Here is a 19,048-nt window from a genome sequence, read left to right as displayed (position 1 = left end):
GATCTACATACAGAGATAAAATGTACTGAAATAAAACTTTAAACTTTATATTTATCAAAAATGTGCTTTTTCTGCTTTTTTTGAGCAATAAAATGATTGTTTTCAATTTAAGTTTGTATAGTTATATGATATTTCTTACAGTTACGTAAGACAACAGATTTTAATCTTGTTTTATTATTTTTTACGAGAAGAATATGGCATAAAAAACCATGCAGGTGCTTGCTTACGCCAGTGTATTGGCACATGATTTTATGATTATATTGATCTATAAAGGTGTCAACAGAAAGAAAAACAATTATAGAAACTGAGATAACAATTGATTTGGCACATCTTCTTACAGATATTTTTAAAAATTTGTGGAGTATTATTTATATTTATATTACCTGGCCTATACAGTTCATAGTGGCCAATTACTATGAATTGAGAATGGAAATGAGAAAAAAGTCAAAGAGACAACAACCGGACCAAAGAGTAAAAAACAACTCAAGGTCAACACATCAATAATCCAGCACATTGAGCCAGTCTTTAGCTGGCTCCTAAGCAAAAATGTGTACTTGTTCAGTGGATGACATACTTAATAACTCTGAAACATGTAAATGAACTAGAATTGAGAAACAGACAAGACTTAACAATTCTTGAATGTTAAATAAAAGTTTGAATAAGGACACTGAGAAAGGAGTCTGAAGTAATTTTAAATTCTGACTGATTTTCAAAAGCAATGACATTTCATGTATATACATGTACATACTTATATATTATTTAAATTAATCATACTTTTATTGGGGGCCTGTGACCTGTGTTCTACTACTGTAATCACTACCCAGTCCACATTCAGGTTGTAAGTTCGAACCCACATGTGTGGGTGCACTTGACTCCAATCTTAATTGACTAGGAGTGTTAGTTTTCCTATCGAAGGTCCATGGTTTTCTCCTTGCACTCTGGCTTGTTCCACCAATAAAAACTAGCCAACATGAAATAGACCAAAAGTGGCGTTAAAACACCAACAATCAAACCATACTTTTATAAATATATATAGATATATTTATCTAACTTATTATTTTAGTGTCTAATAGATTTTCCTTGTTAGATAAGTTGGCTCTTGATGACATTGACTGACCCCCTCTCTACCCCGCTACCAAAATGAGTTAATGTAGTAGACATTTGACATAAGTTTGTGCGAGTGAGTCATGCTTGGTACAGCCTCTAATTATATTTGTTGTTTAATTAAATAAATGATATCTCTAATACAAATCATGATGTATTGTTTTCTGTATACATGTTATGCTGCCCATCAAGGGCCCTTGATTGGAATAATAAATATTCTTATTCTCTTATTCTTGTAAGAAAAACAAATGTATGTATAATTAGTACATAGTTTAATTAAACTGCATTAAATAAGATTTCATTGAACTAATACATGACCGTAGTGAACCATGACGGCCATTACTCACAATAAACTTTCTTGGCCTTGAAGTACATACCATAATACTGTAAGGAAATTGACAATTGAAAGTAAATGCAAAGTAGTATGATGGAGAAATAATTTACATTCTTGTTGATTAATTCATACTGATATTGACCTAGATTTATGTATCAGCATGTCAATGGGATAGTATAGAAAAGTTTGTCATGAACATGGATTAAGTACAATAATATAAGGGATGATTTATGGTCATGAATAATTTATTATTTGAAGGTAAGTTTTAATATTATACTTTTATTTTTGATTGGATTAGATAATACAGTATTTGAAATTAATGAGGTAGAAAAAACTAACTTTTTAATATTGACTATATTTAACCTCAGGTTTGATGGATGTACATGGATTGGGAATAGTTACACGTTTTGACAGCTAAATAACGTTCTTACTGTTATGTGAGAGAGAAAACATAGTGCGGTTATAAATAATAGAAGTGTAATTTTACTAAAACTGAAAATGTTAATCTTTTTAGTTTAAATGAATGATGCACATACATTATGTAATATAAATTATATATTATTATTATTATATTGATGTTTTGGGAGGCAACTTTCCTGATATGGAGCGCCCTAATATGTAATATAAAAAATAGGAAGATGTGTTATGATGTTAACATTTGCAATAAACCATACAACAAATTACCCTTATAAATCTCTTTAATTTTAGTTGAATATACATGTTCATGAAGCAGGTTTTTTTTTGGCTATTCATGAAAGTAGATTCAATTGTTCATCAACAATTTAAATATACATGTTAGAGGATCAAGAAAAAGTTTCTAGATTGCATTTGTAACAAATACACCTGGTGCTAGCTATCAACTTTTAATGACAAGTCGTCTCACAACATTTCATTAAAACCTACAACAGAGCTCAAATATTTCCATTGATTACAACATGACCAAGGGAATTAGATTGATATATCACACTTGTTAATTATTGAATACTGTATGCTGCCCCTAGATTTGTGAAGGTCACTTATTTTCAATGGATTTCTGTTTATAATTGAATGCTATATGCTGCCCCTAGATATCTGATGGTTATCTTTGTCATTGGGTTGTATGACATTGCTTATTATGAAGGCCTTGGTGGCCCAGTGGTTTAACTGTATCACTATCCAGTCTTCACTGAGGTTGTGAGTTTGAATCCCATATAGAGCAGGTGCACTTGACTCCAATCTTCATTGACTAGGATTATCAGTTTTCCTACTGAATGATGGTGGTTCTCTCCTGTTCCTTAGGCTACCCCCATATAAAAAAACCTTACTGCCACAAATAGCGCAATAGTGTTGACAGTGGCATTAAACACCAATCAATGGATCTGTTTATATTTTAAGACAATGCTTCTGAAGGTTATCTTTATCATTATATTGTTAGTATGTACTACATCTACCCTTATACATAACTCTTCTGTCTTTGTCAGCTTGTTAATCAACATACCAGCACATCTTCACACATTCTTGTTGAATTTCAATTCTTCACCTTGCATGATTTTAATACAAGGTCATGAGATATCTTTTAGGGATAACTATTTTACTGAGTTGAAAACTGCATCAAAGTAAGTATTCTCGCTGCATTGAAGACCTTTTGGTTACCTTCTATTGTTGTCTGTTCTGTGGTTGGGTTGTTGTCTCTTTGACACATTCTACATTTCCATTCTCAATTTTAATTTTACCTTATCATTGGTGGTGGTTGTTAGTTTCTAACCAGTATGAGATACATTGAACCACCTGTTTAACACTCTATAGAAAAGATAATTTAAATCCTATAATACATTGCTATACATGTATATGCATCATTATATATCTGTTTAGCTATGCTAATAAGAAAGTAAGTTTTCCCACAATGTTAAAGGAAGTGTGATGAATAAACACAAAGCAAATTATAACTAATTATAGTATAAGAAAACAGAACTTTTTACCTGTATTATGTGTGTGTAAATTTGTCTTCAATATTGAGTTTTATATAGCTCAACTTGATGGTTATAGATAACAATGGCTAATTTAAGTCGATTCATTTTGATTAGAGGTTGAATATAATGACTGATACCGTATAGTGCAGATGTAAAATTTCATGATTTTCATTGAATAAGGTATACAAAATATTTGATGGTTTCAAAACTTTCATCAATACTTTTGCATGTACACTTTTAATTTGGGGTATCTATTTTGGTGATTTTGTTCTATCCGTGAAAAGAAGTGAAAATTTACACCCAGCGAAATCAACCTGCTACAGGGTTCTCGCTAAGGCAAGTCCATGAGTCCTGGACTCATCAAAATCTGTCTGGACTCACCATTTTCAAAATTGGCGAGTCCACAGATGCATCAAGATTGAAATATTTTGCATAAACTGAACACAGTTAAACACAAATATACTCATTTTATAGAAAAAGTTTAAAAGTAATCTGAATTGAATGTCATTTCATTGCTTTGTTAGGCAATGGAGACTAAAATATTACATTTAAGGTGGTACCCAACACTTTCACTAAAATTAATTTGGCTCGTTTAATTTTTATAAAATTTTGTCAAAGCATTTACTTTGACACTTTAACAAAAATATAAAAAATTTTAAAATTTTGAACCAACCGCTTTGACAGAAAAAATACACTGGTTATATAGCAGATTGACAAACACCAATTTTGATCATTGAGAAGCTTAATATTCCCTTTACAACACAACGTTATTAAAACGTTTGGCTGATTTTACAGAGTTATCTCCCTGTAGTGTTAGGTACCACCTTAATTGTGATAAATATCTTCTTCTTGATGTTGGACTCACCATGGCCAAAAATGATGAGTCCCTGGACTCGCCTTCAAAAATCCTTAGTGAGAACCCTGACTGCTATACGGTAGTACAGACTACTGCTAAGTTTTTTTAGAGATTATTCAATCAAATTTTGAAATCAATTTGTTTACTTTGTTTATAAAAGATCAATAGAAAATTTGCTTTATTCAGTATAAATTTGGTATTTTCACTTTCCATATAAAATCAAATTAAAATTGTTATGTTATAATTTGTGTAAAGATATCTTTTCTATATCTTCGTCATTAGGTAGCTGTCCAATTGACCCCACATTTACTTTTATTCATGTGAATCCTGATCTTTTTAACAATCACATGTTTATATATGGGACTAATTACTGAAAGTGTCACTGATCCAAACCATTATGTTTAGTATATCATTCTATACACAGGAAGGGATGAGAATTGCAAATTCTTCTCTAACTGGAAAATAAGTCGCCCTAGGCCAAATAAAAGTATGCAAGTTTACTGTCGCCTGACTTTAAGTTTCAGTTTGTTTCTACTTTTTATCCCTACCCTAAATTTATAGCGTAGGGGTTAACATATGTTAATACAGACCCTTATTATTTTTGTCATTTAAAAGCATCATGTATTTTATGTTTCTTCTACTTTTGTTTTCTTTATGAGTATTCTACATTAATAAAGTGTCAAATTTGGAGATTTTTTTTATACTCACATTACCCTGCAATGATATATGTCAGTATTATTTAATTCTATATGTCAAAATATATTTCCTTGTTTTGATATGTTGTGTTGTTGGGATGCTGTCTCCAGGACATTTATCCTCCCAGTCTTCTTTTCTTACCAGGTATGCATCCTTTGTTTGGTTTTTAAACAGTTAAAGTTCTTAAATTACGGTTTTTCCTGGAGGTAAAAATTTTGTATTCCCCCTGAGTGTTATTTACTTCCTAATGTAGTTTGAACAATTAGGATCCATTAGATAAGATTTCTATCTGATTTCATTTTAGAAATGAAAGTACATTGACAGTCGTAACAGCTGTGAGAAAGTGGTTATGATCGACCCAGTCTCATCTATATCTTTTATCATGACAATTGTATGTTTGGTGTGTAAAGTTTTTTGGGAAAAGGATATTTATACAAAGGTACATGTATGAACTAATTTTATGGACTTTTAGATTTAGTAAAGATAGTTATGTTCAGTGGGAAGATCATGTAATGATGAACACACAAAAAATAGTATTGAAACAGTTTTGCCTTACATGTACATGTGGTTGAAAAGGATTGAAAAAATCCTAGTCATTTAATAACTTGACACATTCATTTACCACAACAGTTTAAATATATATATATTGTACATGTATATAGATTTATTAATTGACTATCTACTCTTCTAATTACATGAGACAGGACATTTTAATTAGAAATTCACTTAATATTTGATTAACTGTCTGTAATTACTATGACCTCAGACTACGACAGTCATAACCAACCAAAGCTTCAACGATTATATTTTACTATTTGAAACGCTCAAACTTTAGCAAATCATTTAGATACATGTAAGTAAAGATTTGATAAGATTGTCCGATTATTGAGAATTAATAATCTCCATCAAGAAAAGTGATTAGTAATTTGTATCATCTGAATATGTCACATGAATAAACGATAGCCACTTACCATCGAGACAAATTTATTTATACAGATTTAATATAACGTTCGCCGAGTAAAAGAGTTGACTTAATTTTCTGCTGATTTGGGAGACGATTTCTTGGTAGTAAACCTATAGTATTATAATAGTAATGGTATTGATGATGCAGTTTTGTCTCATCGAATCATTTATCTCTCTCATGTCATAATTACGTATCGTTAAATAGTCGCAGAATCTAATAACTATTTATCTTAACCAAAATAATTCCAATGTGTAACAATAGTTTTTGTTATCAAAGGGAAAGAGGAAGTTAATTAAAGTCAAATTCTAAAGAGGCTGAAGTAATATTTGTTCCGTGAAGCTATAGCGTCTGTAGTAGGTCTGCTCTTCCCATGACTCAATTAATGTTTGTACAGTGAACATACTATCTTGGGCATTCTCAATTCTATGGAGACTGAATTAATGTTTGTACAATACAGAAAACTACCTTAGGAGGTTAAATTAATGTGCGGCTACTGTCTGGGGCATTTCCAATGAATGATCTTGTTTGTTAAGCAATGTTGACTTTCATCAGTTTTTCAGGGTTAGGATATAACATTGACCAGATTGTAAACCTAATATATTTAACATTGGCCTTAAACCAGACTAATAACGTGAAAAAAGCTATTCGTAAAACAGAGACATAAGTTTGTGAAGTATCAATTTTAAAATAAATAAAAGGATTAAGAACTGAATCTGATTTTTGCCTGGAATTATTTAAATGTTTTATATTCGTTGATTAATAAGGTAAGTGTGATAGTGTTATATGAAATTTAACATGTTAAAAATTAAATGTGGTTTAAACTAGTCAATGAGACAGCTACCCAACATAGTACACCAGACTTGGGGTCAATTACATTGGAATGTAATTAATTAAATTACACATTACATTGCAAAAATGAGCAATTACACTAATTACACATTACACAGTTTTTGAAATGTAATTAATTAAATTACAATTACTTTACTAAAGTAATTAATTAAATTACACATTACATTTTATCATAATAATTTCTTAACAATATTATACATGTATATAAAATACATGTGTAAAATATGCATGACATACCGATAAGCATAGTTTAAGCGTTGCATTTGATAACCATTAATAATTTTAATGTTTTGTCATTTAGTCTGCATATCTCTGGTCTGAACACTTTGACAGCAATTCTAAGTTTTCCGACAGGAGTTTATGTGGCAGATATTGCTTGATTAGAACATGGAAGTTCCATGATTAGAAAATGTGTTGATAGGAGAGGGAATTTGTTCATAATTACTTGCCAATACATTAAGGGGTATTTTGACATCTCAGAAATGAAATCTTTAAATAAAACATAACATAAATAAAAAAATTATAAATAAATTAATTTTTTTTTTTTTTACTTTAAAAATATTAATTAGTGTGCTTGTCACAATGTTGAAAATAATTTTTAGTACAAACAATGTACATAATGTCTAAATATTAGCAATACATGTATTTCACTAATTAGATAAAAATGCATGTAAAAGTTGCATTGTCCCTTGACATTTTAATCTGATTAATTGCTGTTTGTTTTTACAGCTATTAATGTTTATTTCTATAGTCCTTTTGTGTATACTAATTTGACAAAATGATTGGTGCAGTGATTTTAAATTCTAATTACCTGTATAAGAAAAAAAATCACAGTGACACATTTTTTGGGGTTTTGTTTAACAAGGTGGTTAATAACTTATCAATCTATTTAGTTAACAAAGATCTTTCTAAAAAACTGAACAACACAAATATTCTCACATTTTTTTTTTATTATCAGACTATTCAGAAAAAAAATTCTGCAGGTCAAATAAATAATATAAAAACTTCAGCAAAAATTACAGACTTCATATATTAAAGAAGTATGTGATATCAATATTTAAAAAATAAATATATTTAAAAATTTATATTATTAAACACAAATCCTTATCTTTAACACAATAAAAGTACATGTAATTGAAATGTAATTCAAAATTAATTAAGCATTACATGCTTTTTTCAATGTAATTAATTAAATTACCATTACATGTAATTAAAAAAATGCTCAATTACACATTACATTCAATTACATGGAAAATTGTAATGCATTACACTTAATTACCATTACATTTTCAATTACCCCATCCCTGTAGTACACAAGAGTAAAACCAACGATTAATGATTTATTAAAAGGAACTATAGAGAATCAGGACATCCATTAACAAATTGCTTATCTTGTGGTCACAAAATATAACCATCTGTCAGACCACCTACATACCTAAACTGGCTAAAGTGGTCACAAAATATAACCATCTGTCAGACCACCTACATACCTAAACTGGCTAAAGTTCATGTGATACAGAGTTTAATGTCCCATTAATCTATCCGGTCATGATGTGCCAATGAGGAAAGAGGATTAACTTAAATGAACAAGCAATTCTCAAAATTTTATTGTCATCAGCAATTAATTTTTCTCAGAAAGTGCAAAACTGTGTCATTTTAAAAAATTACTCTGAAATCTGTTTTATAAAAGATAGATTAAAGTTAAGCGTGTGTTAAGTTCAAATATTAACTAGTGATTGTCTGGACCCTTCAGCAATATCATAGGTAGGTGATTAGTAAGAAGTTAATACATTTGTTCAATTTTGTCAAATCTTATATAGATCTACTTATGAGTAAGAAAAACGAATTAGGTAATGTATAGAAAAATTTTGTTAAAGAAAAAAGTAAAATTTAGTAAGACAATGTTTATAAGGTCACAAATTAATTTCAAGATGTTAAAAAAACTTGTGTGAAAAAGAATGGAAAAAATATAAAGATCAATGTTGAAATCTTAATGGATTGACTATCCAAAATTCAAGTCTTAATTGAAGTGGAAACAAGTTTTTTGCATTTTTTTTTCTCAAGCAGCTTATTTAAATACATTTTTTAATTGATTGCAAGTTTTTAAAGGAAGATGATACTTTACAAGTGTAAAGTGACCTTGTTTTAAGTTGGTCCTGTTATAATTGAAAAATAAAATCAATTTTCATACATATTTGTTCTGTGGTTAACACGACCACAGACAAAGTGAGATTAAGAAAATTTCCATATTCACTTAAAGATATTAGATTTAGCAGAAGCAATGTAGAGCTGTTTCTATTTTCAATTATTTTACCATAAAGTCAATTAATTCAATGTGCCAGGGGACATTACTCTGTAACATCAACTGTCAATAGATAATAATGTTTTAAATTTATAGTTTAGACAAAATGGTTTATATCAGAAACCATGTAAAAATAGAGATGTGTTATGATTGCCAATATGAGAGTACTATCCACCAAAGTTCAAATGACCTAGAGATAAGCAATTATAGGTCACTGTATGACCTTCAGCAAGGAAAGAGACCCCATACCCTATAAATGCCAACAAATGTTCTTGCCACTGTAGAGTTCAATTTAATTTCATCAGTTACAGATAATTATCAGTACCCCAGCAATAGTTTTCTCTTATTAAATAAAATTGATAAGACCTTTTGATGAGCATGCTTTTTTACATCCTTGACTACCCATGAGGGTTTTGCACCGTATATTAAGTCCTTTAAATAAAGTCTTTTTGATATTATATAATGCAACTTTTAATAATAACATTGATCTTTTATACTTGGTTTAAAAACTATATACTCTATACATTTGAAGGTTAAGCCATAGAGATTTGTGTTTAAGGATGGTCATGATTTAACTTTTCAATGAAATGCGCTTGTTCAGCTACATGTATCTCAATTATCCACTAATAACTTGAGTATACCACATTTGGTGATTATTTTTTAGTGATCAGGGGAGATAATTTGCCTAGTGATCAAGGGGAGATAATTTGCCTGTGTTCTATCATCAAAATGAATTGTGAAGTTTACAGTAAATTAAGTGATTTTATCAACAATAATTGTTGGTCTGGTATCTGACTTCAGAAGTCAATATATATTTATTGTAATTGATTACCGTTGATTGAGATTGACAACCAAATACATAAAATCATCAAGGTTTCCTGGGACTTTGTTGCATAACAAAAATATACAGATAAAAGGGGAAATTGGTACAAAAAGACTATTTTTGAATTATTGAAATTGACAGAAATGATAAGGATTTTAAGAAATTTTCATCTTTTCATGTGATGAGTATATCTAAAAGTGCTTAATCTAGGAGTGCAGGACAATATTTTGTTTAAGTGTATAGTTTTTCAAGACTCAAATATTGACCTACTTTTACAGTATAATGCAAGCTTGCTCTTTATTGTTCTTTTGTTGTACAGTATTGACCTGAATTGTTGTGATTTCTTTGGTTATTGACCTTGAAATTGATTTTCTTGTTTTTGATTGACAGTGGTAGAGTTCATTAGAATATAACCTTATGTAGGTATGAATTAAAGATACAACTTTTTAACTAGCCTTTTGTTTTATTTTCATGTATTGAGCAAAATTTGTATTTTCATAGAAAATTTATTTTATGGTTTTAGAAAATCTGCATACAAACCTATTGTAAATTTGTGGCTAACTTGTGAACGAAGAAATCCTTGAAATCTAAGTCGTAGGTATCCAGGACCAGGAATGATAATGAATTCACAGTCATTCATTCTTCAAGACCCACTCATACTCAAGACAAGTTGTTTAAGATTTATGTTAATATTCATTTCGGGGCCTTAGTGGCCAAAGGGTCTAAGTAGTTACTAAGATTGTGAGTTCGAAACCCGCTTGTGAGGCCAGTGAGGGTGCACTGGACTGCAATCTGAATTGACTAGGAATACTAGCATCAGTTTTCCTATCAAAGATTGGTGGTTTTCTTTGGGTATTCCCGCTTCTTCCACCAATAAAAACTGGCCACTACAAAATAGCCCAAAAGCAGAGCTTAAAAGTAGTGTTAAAAACACCAAAAATCTAAAAATCAAATAATATTTATTTCATTTCAATATTTCATCAGATTTGAATATAAATTGTGTAAGTTTGCAAATGTATGAAAAAAATAGATAATTAAATGTTTCCCTTGGGGATGCAGGATTAAAATGTTTTTTAAAAGCTTGCAATAATTTTCTTCTGTTATTGTACAGAATTTTGGAGATATAGAACATTATTGACTTACGGAGTAGAAATCTAGTAAATTGAAAACACCATATACGTTGGTGATGTTTTACATGTAACCTTTAATAAATTGATTTGAGTGCAGTTTGAAGATGTTATTCTTACAATGCTTTTCCATTTGTGAAACAAATAATTTTAAATGATCACTTACCACCGAATGGTTTTTAGCAGTGTATTGTCTGCAATCAGCGCTATATAATTATTGTTTCTGAGGGTATTGTCTGCAATCAACACAGTTGATTATTGTTTTGAGCAATTTCGTCTGTATCCTGGCTTAAAGACCAGTTAATTAAGTCTCTGTTACACTCATTGAATGGTCAATTTAGAGGGATACTTAAGTTAATGGATTAATGTCCAGGAGAATACTGATCTGCAATTATTGTGTTGATGTTTAACTGATGCATAGGGAGATTTTCTGCTGGTTCCTAAAGGTCAGAAAGAGTAAGGAATAGTAGGTTAAGAGGGGATACAGAAAATCATGATTGATACATGTAATTAAGATTTAATTGAGTAGATGTTGGTGACATATCTTCTTGCAGTAAGTTTTTTTAGAGGGTTTATGAGGTAAAGTCATGCTAAAGTATTGGAAGTTTACTATATAATTTGACTCAATTGTAGCTTAAATTGCTTTTGGTGATGTAGGTCTGTGTGTTCTTGTAGCTCTGCAGTTAAATGAAAAATTAACATGTTGTATTGTTAAGATTATACATACAAATAAAATGGTTCACCTTTTTAAATGAAAACTTGTTGATTTGCTCTTTGGATTGAGGGAAGTCAAAATGTTAAACTTGTAAATAAATGAATTATTCTAATGCAATGTGACATTGAATGCTAATTTGTTCTGGATGACAGCTGCCATCCATGTTGGGAGTCATTGACTACAACTCTCACTGAATATTTCAAATGTTTCCTTAGAATACTAAGAAATAACAGCACTGGTTGAAGCATTGCTGGGGTCAACTGGGATTTCATAGTCACAATGATTACAGGCTTTTCTTAGCTATTCTCAAAGGAACTTCATTTCCAACCACAATTGATGCCCGCGACTCTTAAGAGTTGTACAGTTATTTTTTTGTTTTATTGTCATTGTACATCAAAAGTCAAAAGTTTAAAAGATAGATGGAAAATGAATAATGAATCAATATTTATTTTTAGTAGCACTATTATTTTTATAGTCCTTCTTACACTTAAATTTCCTTTACTTAGAATTCCAACTTTAAACTATATGTTTGTATATCTTGAATTATATAACTGTTTAATTATCATTTAAACCCTCTGTAATGTCTGATTTGGTAACAAATTTAAGAGTACATAGACAATTTGTATCCATCTTAAAATCTAATTAAGTCTGAATGAAGTAAATACATTAAGATTTAATGTAGCCTATGTAACAGGATACTGAAATATATTTTTTGTGAACTACAACTGAATTCGCTGTCGGAGGTGATGACATTGATGTTAACATTATAATGTACACATTTTTGGTGATTGATGTTTGGTGTACACGATTGTTCACTGTTCCAGGTTATATGTAAAACATTTCACTAGGGATATGGTTGTGACATGTTGTTTGTACTTATACAAAAAAAAGAATTGCTTCACAATTTAAAAAAAAATCTATTTTAGCATGACAAGCTTCAAAGATTTGTTGATATTCTGACTTGTGAAGTCAAAATCTATAATTGCAAGTATTTGAGCATAATTTGAACAAACAGATATCATATTTACCATAGCCATTCAAATACTCCCAGTCAAAAATAGTAAGATGAAAGTAAGAAATGATTGATTGATTGTCAATGCTTGCTAATTTTCCAGTGACAAATATTTCATTGATCTTCAGGAAAAGTTTAATAACAGAATTGCGTAGCCTTAGTCGATAGACTTATTTAAAGACTATAGCTATTGATGAAATGAACAAATTTATTTTTGGGGGGAATTTCAGTTACAAAATGTATTATTAGTTATCAAAAGTACCAGGATTATAATTTAGTACTCCAGACGCGCGTTTCATCTACAAAAGACTCATCAGTGACGCTCATATCAAAATAGTTATAAAGCCAAACAATACAAAGTTGAAGCAGGCCCGTAGCCAGGAATTTCCAAGGGGGGTTCGTTGGACTCATGAACTCGACTTTAACAGTCACAATTTGAACAAAACGTTGACTTTAACAGTGCTTATTTGATTTCAAGGGGGGGGGGTTCGTCCAAACCCCCCCTGGCTACGGGTATGTGAAGAGCATAGAGGATCCTAAATTCCAAAAAGTTGTGCCAAATACGGCTAAGGTAATCTATTCCTGGGACAAGAAAATCCTTAGTTTGTCGAAAAATTCAAAGTTTTGTATCAGGAAATTTATAAAAATGATCACATTATTGATATTCATGTCAACACCGTAGTGCTGGTGATACCCTCGGGGACAAAACGTCCACCAGCAGTGGCATCGACCCAGTGGTGTAAATAGTTATCAAAAGTACCAGGATTATAATTTAGTACGCCAGACGCGCGTTTCGTCTACAAAAGACTCATCAGTGACGCTCATATCAAAATATTTATAAAGCCAAACAATACAAAGTTGAAGAGCATAGAGGATCCAAAATTCCAAAAAGTTGTGCCAAATATAAGATATGGCATAAGGGGATTGCTCATTTATTTTATTTAACCTGACCTCCATTATTTAATTTTTATGTTTTGAAAATGCCCATGTTAATTGTATCTGAGTTGAAAAATATTAAAAGTTACAAATATTGTAATATACATACAAAGCCTGTTTGCAGAAACTTATCTGCAGAAAAAAAGAAAAGATAATGTACATTGACCTTTACATGTAAATGTATGTTGCAGAAAGATTGTCAAAACACCACTAAATCAGATTGTTTGTCAGCTACAGTTATGTAATATATGTAATTATTCTCCTGAGATATTGTAAACAAATGTGTAACAATGTTGTTAAAGTTATGAAATTGTGGTCCTCCAACATTACATTGTTGTTAAAGTCCTAGCCTGGATATAAGGATATAAACTAATGTGTTACAATGACATAGAAACAATGACATTGTGGTCAAGAAATGAATAAGGTGAAATAAAACTCTATAACTTGTGTAGAGTGAATTAGAGTGATTTGGAGTGATAATCAAAATCGGATAATTCAAAATATTGTTATTTCACCACTGTGAACAGACACACACAAACTATTGTAAGTAATTTTCTGATAGCTAGACCTATTATAGGGTGAAGCATCAATTATTGTTGACAATAGCATGTTATGGTCAGTCCTATCTTACCCAGGAGACACTGATTGTCACTGATGTTAGGTAATGGTCAGTCTGCAGAAGACAACTAAAATCTAATGGCCTTGATTCAAGCTCTCAGTCTTGTAAAGGAAATGTTACTAATCTTATCACAACTTCTGACTTGGCTGACAAAATCGGAGCTTTTACAGCAGAAACTACAATAATTGCAGTATGTGATGCATCCTAGCAACTTGGTGAAAATCCTGATTTTAAACAGAATGTACTGATTTATTGTAAATTCTATAATGTGTTTTACAGTGCATTTAATTTTGGATTGATCTTACATGCATGCTGTATCCTGGGCAAAGTGTCACTCTTTCATATTGAATTATCTCTTATTAAGTTCTGTGATTGAGCAGCCAGTTAATGACATTAACGACATCATTATGTCCTTGGTAGCAGTTAGAACTTGATAAACATGCAGATCGTAGTAGTAGTTGGAACCATATAAACATGCAGATCTTTGGTAGTAGTCAGATCCATATAAACATGCAGATGAACGATAAATATTGCATAGGAAATGAAGAAATTTAAGACAGGCTCTTAAGTCAAATTTGTATGACTATAAATTAACACAAAAAAGGATATTTTATTAGGTTTTATTTCCTGTTCTTATGAAACTGTTGCAATCACAAAGATGAGCTTGTTTGTTATGTTTAACTTAAGAATGTTTTTAGTACAACAAGTATACATCATGGACTATAATTATACATAGCAAATTTGCACTAGTATTAAATAGAAATGAACAGTGTAAGGCTGACCTCAATGATTAGGATTTTATTAAACTAATACTGTTAGATTGCTGTTCAAATGATGTTGAGCCCACATTTCCATTTATTCGATGATTAATTCAAATATGTTTAAATCATGATTACATTTTTATTTTTCAGATGTAAAAAGGAATTGTACAGAAACATTGAGTAATGGAAAGTGTGACAAGATGAACAGTTTTAATTTTTAAGCTTTGGATAAAATGTTTCTACACACATTGGATGTTATTATACCCTTTAAAAATAATTAACAGTATGCAATATGGAGAGATGTGGATAATGTTTCCCAAATATAATCTTGGAATATAAGGAACAAGTTTTCAATAGTACCTTTTGTGGATTTAAAACAAATAGAATTTCAAAATGTCTGACCACAACGATTTAGTTTTGGAAATTGCAATGGTGGAGAAAATGAGTACGCAAGAGCGACTCAAACATGCAAAGAAAAGACGTAGTCAGCAACTGAAAAAATTTGCAAATTATGAAAAACAGGTGGATAAAGAATTTGCTAAAAAGGTTAAAAAAGGAACAGGAAAAAAACGTCGTCCTCGAGTGAAGTTTCGTGGAAATATTATGCTTTTAGAATCAGCAGCTAGGGGAGACATTGAAGATGGTAATACTATTACTAAGTGTCACATGATCTGTTATAACTGTTGTGTTGTATAGGTTTTGTCAGGGGTATTCATGTTTCAGTTTTAAATACTGAATATCCTCTCAATTGATTGAGTAGTTTAGATCTGTAATATTCAGCTCTTCCAACCTCTAATGATTGTTGAAAAGATATCCTATGTTAAAACTTTGTTTGACTTTACATTGTCAATAAGTTGTTTTTGATAAGCCAAAGGCTGTTGTGATTGCTTCTGGGTTCTGTTTTTCTTTTTATGTTATTAACTTTAGTTCCCTTATTTGAATTGTATGCATTTGTTATCCTTTGACCTTTTCACTTTAACCTGATGATTGAATTCCCTTATTTGAATTGTATGCATTTGTTATCCTTTGACCTTTTATATCATTACTAGAACACACCCGCGAAATCGCGGGCATTCAGAGCGTAGTTTATAGTATGTAAAGTGTTTTTGGAAGAATTTTGTAAAATATTGAATGACTGGAGAATTTCAGCAAAAGTATCATAAGTCATAGGTTATTGGGGACAGGAAAATGTTTTTTTTTATCCCTCCTCCTTTATTTCCAAAATTCCCAATTTTTGGTTTTCTATCAATTTCAATATGAACACACATTTAGTATGTTATGAACATTTAAGTAAGGATCCCGAGCCTGTAATTCAGGTGGTTGTCGTTTGTTTAAGTGTTACATATTTGTTTTTTGTTCATTTTTTGTACATAAATAAGGCCGCGTTTTCTGGTTTGAATTGTTTTACATTGTCAGTTCGGGGCCTTTTAAAGCTGAGTATGCGTTATGGGCTTTGCTCGTTGTTGAAGGTCGTACGGTGACCTATAGTTGTTAATTTCTGTGTCATATTGGTCTCTTGTGGAGAGTTGTCTCAACATGGCAATCATACCACATCTTCTTTTTTTGTAATCAATGAATTTTGTAAGATTTAATGACTGGAGAATTTCAGAAAAGGTATCAAAAGTTCACACGAATATTTTTAATTAATTTATTGTTGAAAGAAGAGAAGCGACACACAAAATGAGGTCTTCTCGTTTAATAGTATAGATTAGCTTCGGATCATAATTTAAAGGGACTAAATAGGCTGTATGGTCATTGCCCTTTAACCTCTAGTGGCAATCATTCAACATCCCCTTATTTTTTATATTAGAATTTCTGTCTGTTATTTTAGAGTGGAGGTATGTGAACATTTAAAGTCAAGGAAAAAAATGCATTTATGATATATTCTTAGTACTTAATCAAAGGTACCAGGATAATAAATTAGTACGCCAGACGCGCGTTTCGTCTACATAAGACTCATCAGTGACGCTCATATCAAAATATTTATAAAGCTAAACAAGTACATAGTTGAAGAGCATTGAGGATCCAAAATTCCAAAAAGTTATGCCAAATACGGCTAAGGTAATCTATGTCTGGGATAAGAAAATCCTTAGTTTTTCGCAAATTCAAAGTTTTGTATACAGGAAATTTATAAAAATGACCACATTATTGATATTCATGTCAACACCAAAGTGTTGACTACTGGGCTGGTGATACCCTTGAGGACGAAACGTCCACCAGCAGTGGTATCGACCAAGTGGTTTAAATCAAAGGTACCAGGATTATAATTTAGTACACCAGACGCGCATTTCATCTACATAAGACTTATCAGTGACGCTCATATCAAAATATTTATAAAGCTAAACAAGTACAAAGTTGAAGAGCATTGAGGATCCAAAATTCCAAAAAGTTGTGCCAAATACGGCTAAGGTAATGACTTAAAATATGTGATTAAATGTATGTATTTATTTTTCAGTGCGAAAATTACTAAATCAGGGTGTTAATCCAGATGTCACTAACGAAGATGGTTTAACGGCTCTTCATCAGGTGAGTGATCACAGCTTTTAAAAGTGGCTCATTCAAAATCTGCTTATGTTTATAATATTATTTTTTATCAGGTCAATTTTAAAAGCAATGGACTAAGACGTAAGTAATCAGATTGTCATTCTGTGTTTCTGTCACTGCATTCCGCTCTAAATTAAAACCCCTTCGAGGTCCATGATGAAACTTGGTATGATTATTCACCATTACAAGAAGGTGTTTTACATAAATAGAAAAAAACTGTTTCGTGGCAAAAACCTAGCTAAATTTGTAACTAAGAACTTTAAGATTTTGGTAATGAAAGGTAGCATCTAAAAGTTTGTTACATACATAGCAGGTAAAATGCTTGTAATAAAGTATGATAATGGTCTTGTTTACAGCTTTTACATTAATGCTAGCAAGACAAATCTTTGTTTGGCTTGCTTGCTTTGTTTGTATCAATGTTTGCTCAAGCATGGTAATTAGATAGGCGGGGCTTCAGCTTGTATACATCATACTTAAAATTTATTGGACGTTATGTTGGAGGTTAAGGACACTAAATTTTAAAACATCACATGATACTTATTCTCACATGTTTCCTTACCTCTAAATATACAATACAGACAGGATTCTACTTCGTCGAAATTATCTTCCTATTACGCCAGTTCATTTTCACAATCGTAGAAACGGAAGACAATTTTTTTTTTTCAGAGATCCAACTTAAAGACTGTCGTCAAGCACTTTTAGTAAAATAGCTATTCAAACACACCTACTCTGATTTTGTGATCCACTGGATAGGTATTTCACTTGACCCCTATAATTTCATCTTTAAGTACTGTGATTTTTTATGTTATGAAGTCAACCTGTAGCTTTGCTATATAAAATGATGGAGTCTGAAGCGAGATGATGTATCAAATACTCTTGTTTTGTACATTTTCAAGACAAAATATTCATCTCAAACACACCCTAACATAAAAAAAGGTGCACTCGATTTTCTCTTTTCGATACAATTGTTTCCCATTTTTTGGAATATTTTCTTGAGTTGCATAATCGAAGAACAGACATGGAAATAACTGACTGAACTAATAGATTGTTATGTTATAAAAACAATATTAGGTCAATTAATGTTGAAGGCCAGTTTCTCAGCCTCATACAAGAAAAAAGTTTATATTTTTCTTTCATTGACAAATTATTGTATTTTTACAGGTGAGAAAACATGTGAGAATATTTGTCATGTGATGTTTTAAAATTAAGTGTCCTTCACCTCAGACATAACGTCCAATACAATCTAAGTATTCAAGCTGAAGCCCCGCCTATCTTAATTACCATGCTTGAGCAAACACTGATACAAACAAAGCAAGCAAGCCAAACAAAGATTTGTCTTGCTAGCATTAATGTAAAAGCTGTAAAAAAAAAATTCCTTGAGTTACACTGCACTGAGGCAGATTTAGGGGCAGGTGGACGGGGGGCCAGGGCCCTATTACTTATATGGTTAAGGCATA

General features: G+C 31.0%; 1 protein-coding gene across 11 annotated transcripts in view; it reads left to right on the top strand.

Moving 5' to 3' along the window:
- Window positions 1-19,048, top strand: part of LOC143080883 (protein phosphatase 1 regulatory subunit 16A-like) — a 66,960-nt gene that overhangs the window by 11,093 nt on the left and 36,819 nt on the right. For 8 of the 11 annotated variants that reach the window (XM_076257033.1, XM_076257030.1, XM_076257028.1 and 5 more), the window contains exons 2-3: window positions 15,198-15,690; window positions 17,503-17,573. In XM_076257033.1, the coding sequence (XP_076113148.1) occupies window positions 15,441-15,690; window positions 17,503-17,573 (321 nt within the window). In that variant the 5' untranslated portion in view covers window positions 15,198-15,440. Of the gene's footprint in view, window positions 1-1,553; window positions 1,697-5,243; window positions 5,379-13,944; window positions 14,211-15,197; window positions 15,691-17,502; window positions 17,574-19,048 lie in introns of those variants that run through there. The other 3 variants (XM_076257024.1, XM_076257023.1, XM_076257025.1) reach the window with 3 other exon arrangements.

Source organism: Mytilus galloprovincialis, chromosome 6 (genome assembly GCF_965363235.1).
Source record: "Mytilus galloprovincialis chromosome 6, xbMytGall1.hap1.1, whole genome shotgun sequence".
NCBI classification, from domain to species: domain Eukaryota; kingdom Metazoa; phylum Mollusca; class Bivalvia; order Mytilida; family Mytilidae; genus Mytilus; species Mytilus galloprovincialis.
The sequence above is the reverse complement of the archived record's forward strand: the minus strand, read 5'-3'. Positions and strand labels throughout refer to the sequence as shown.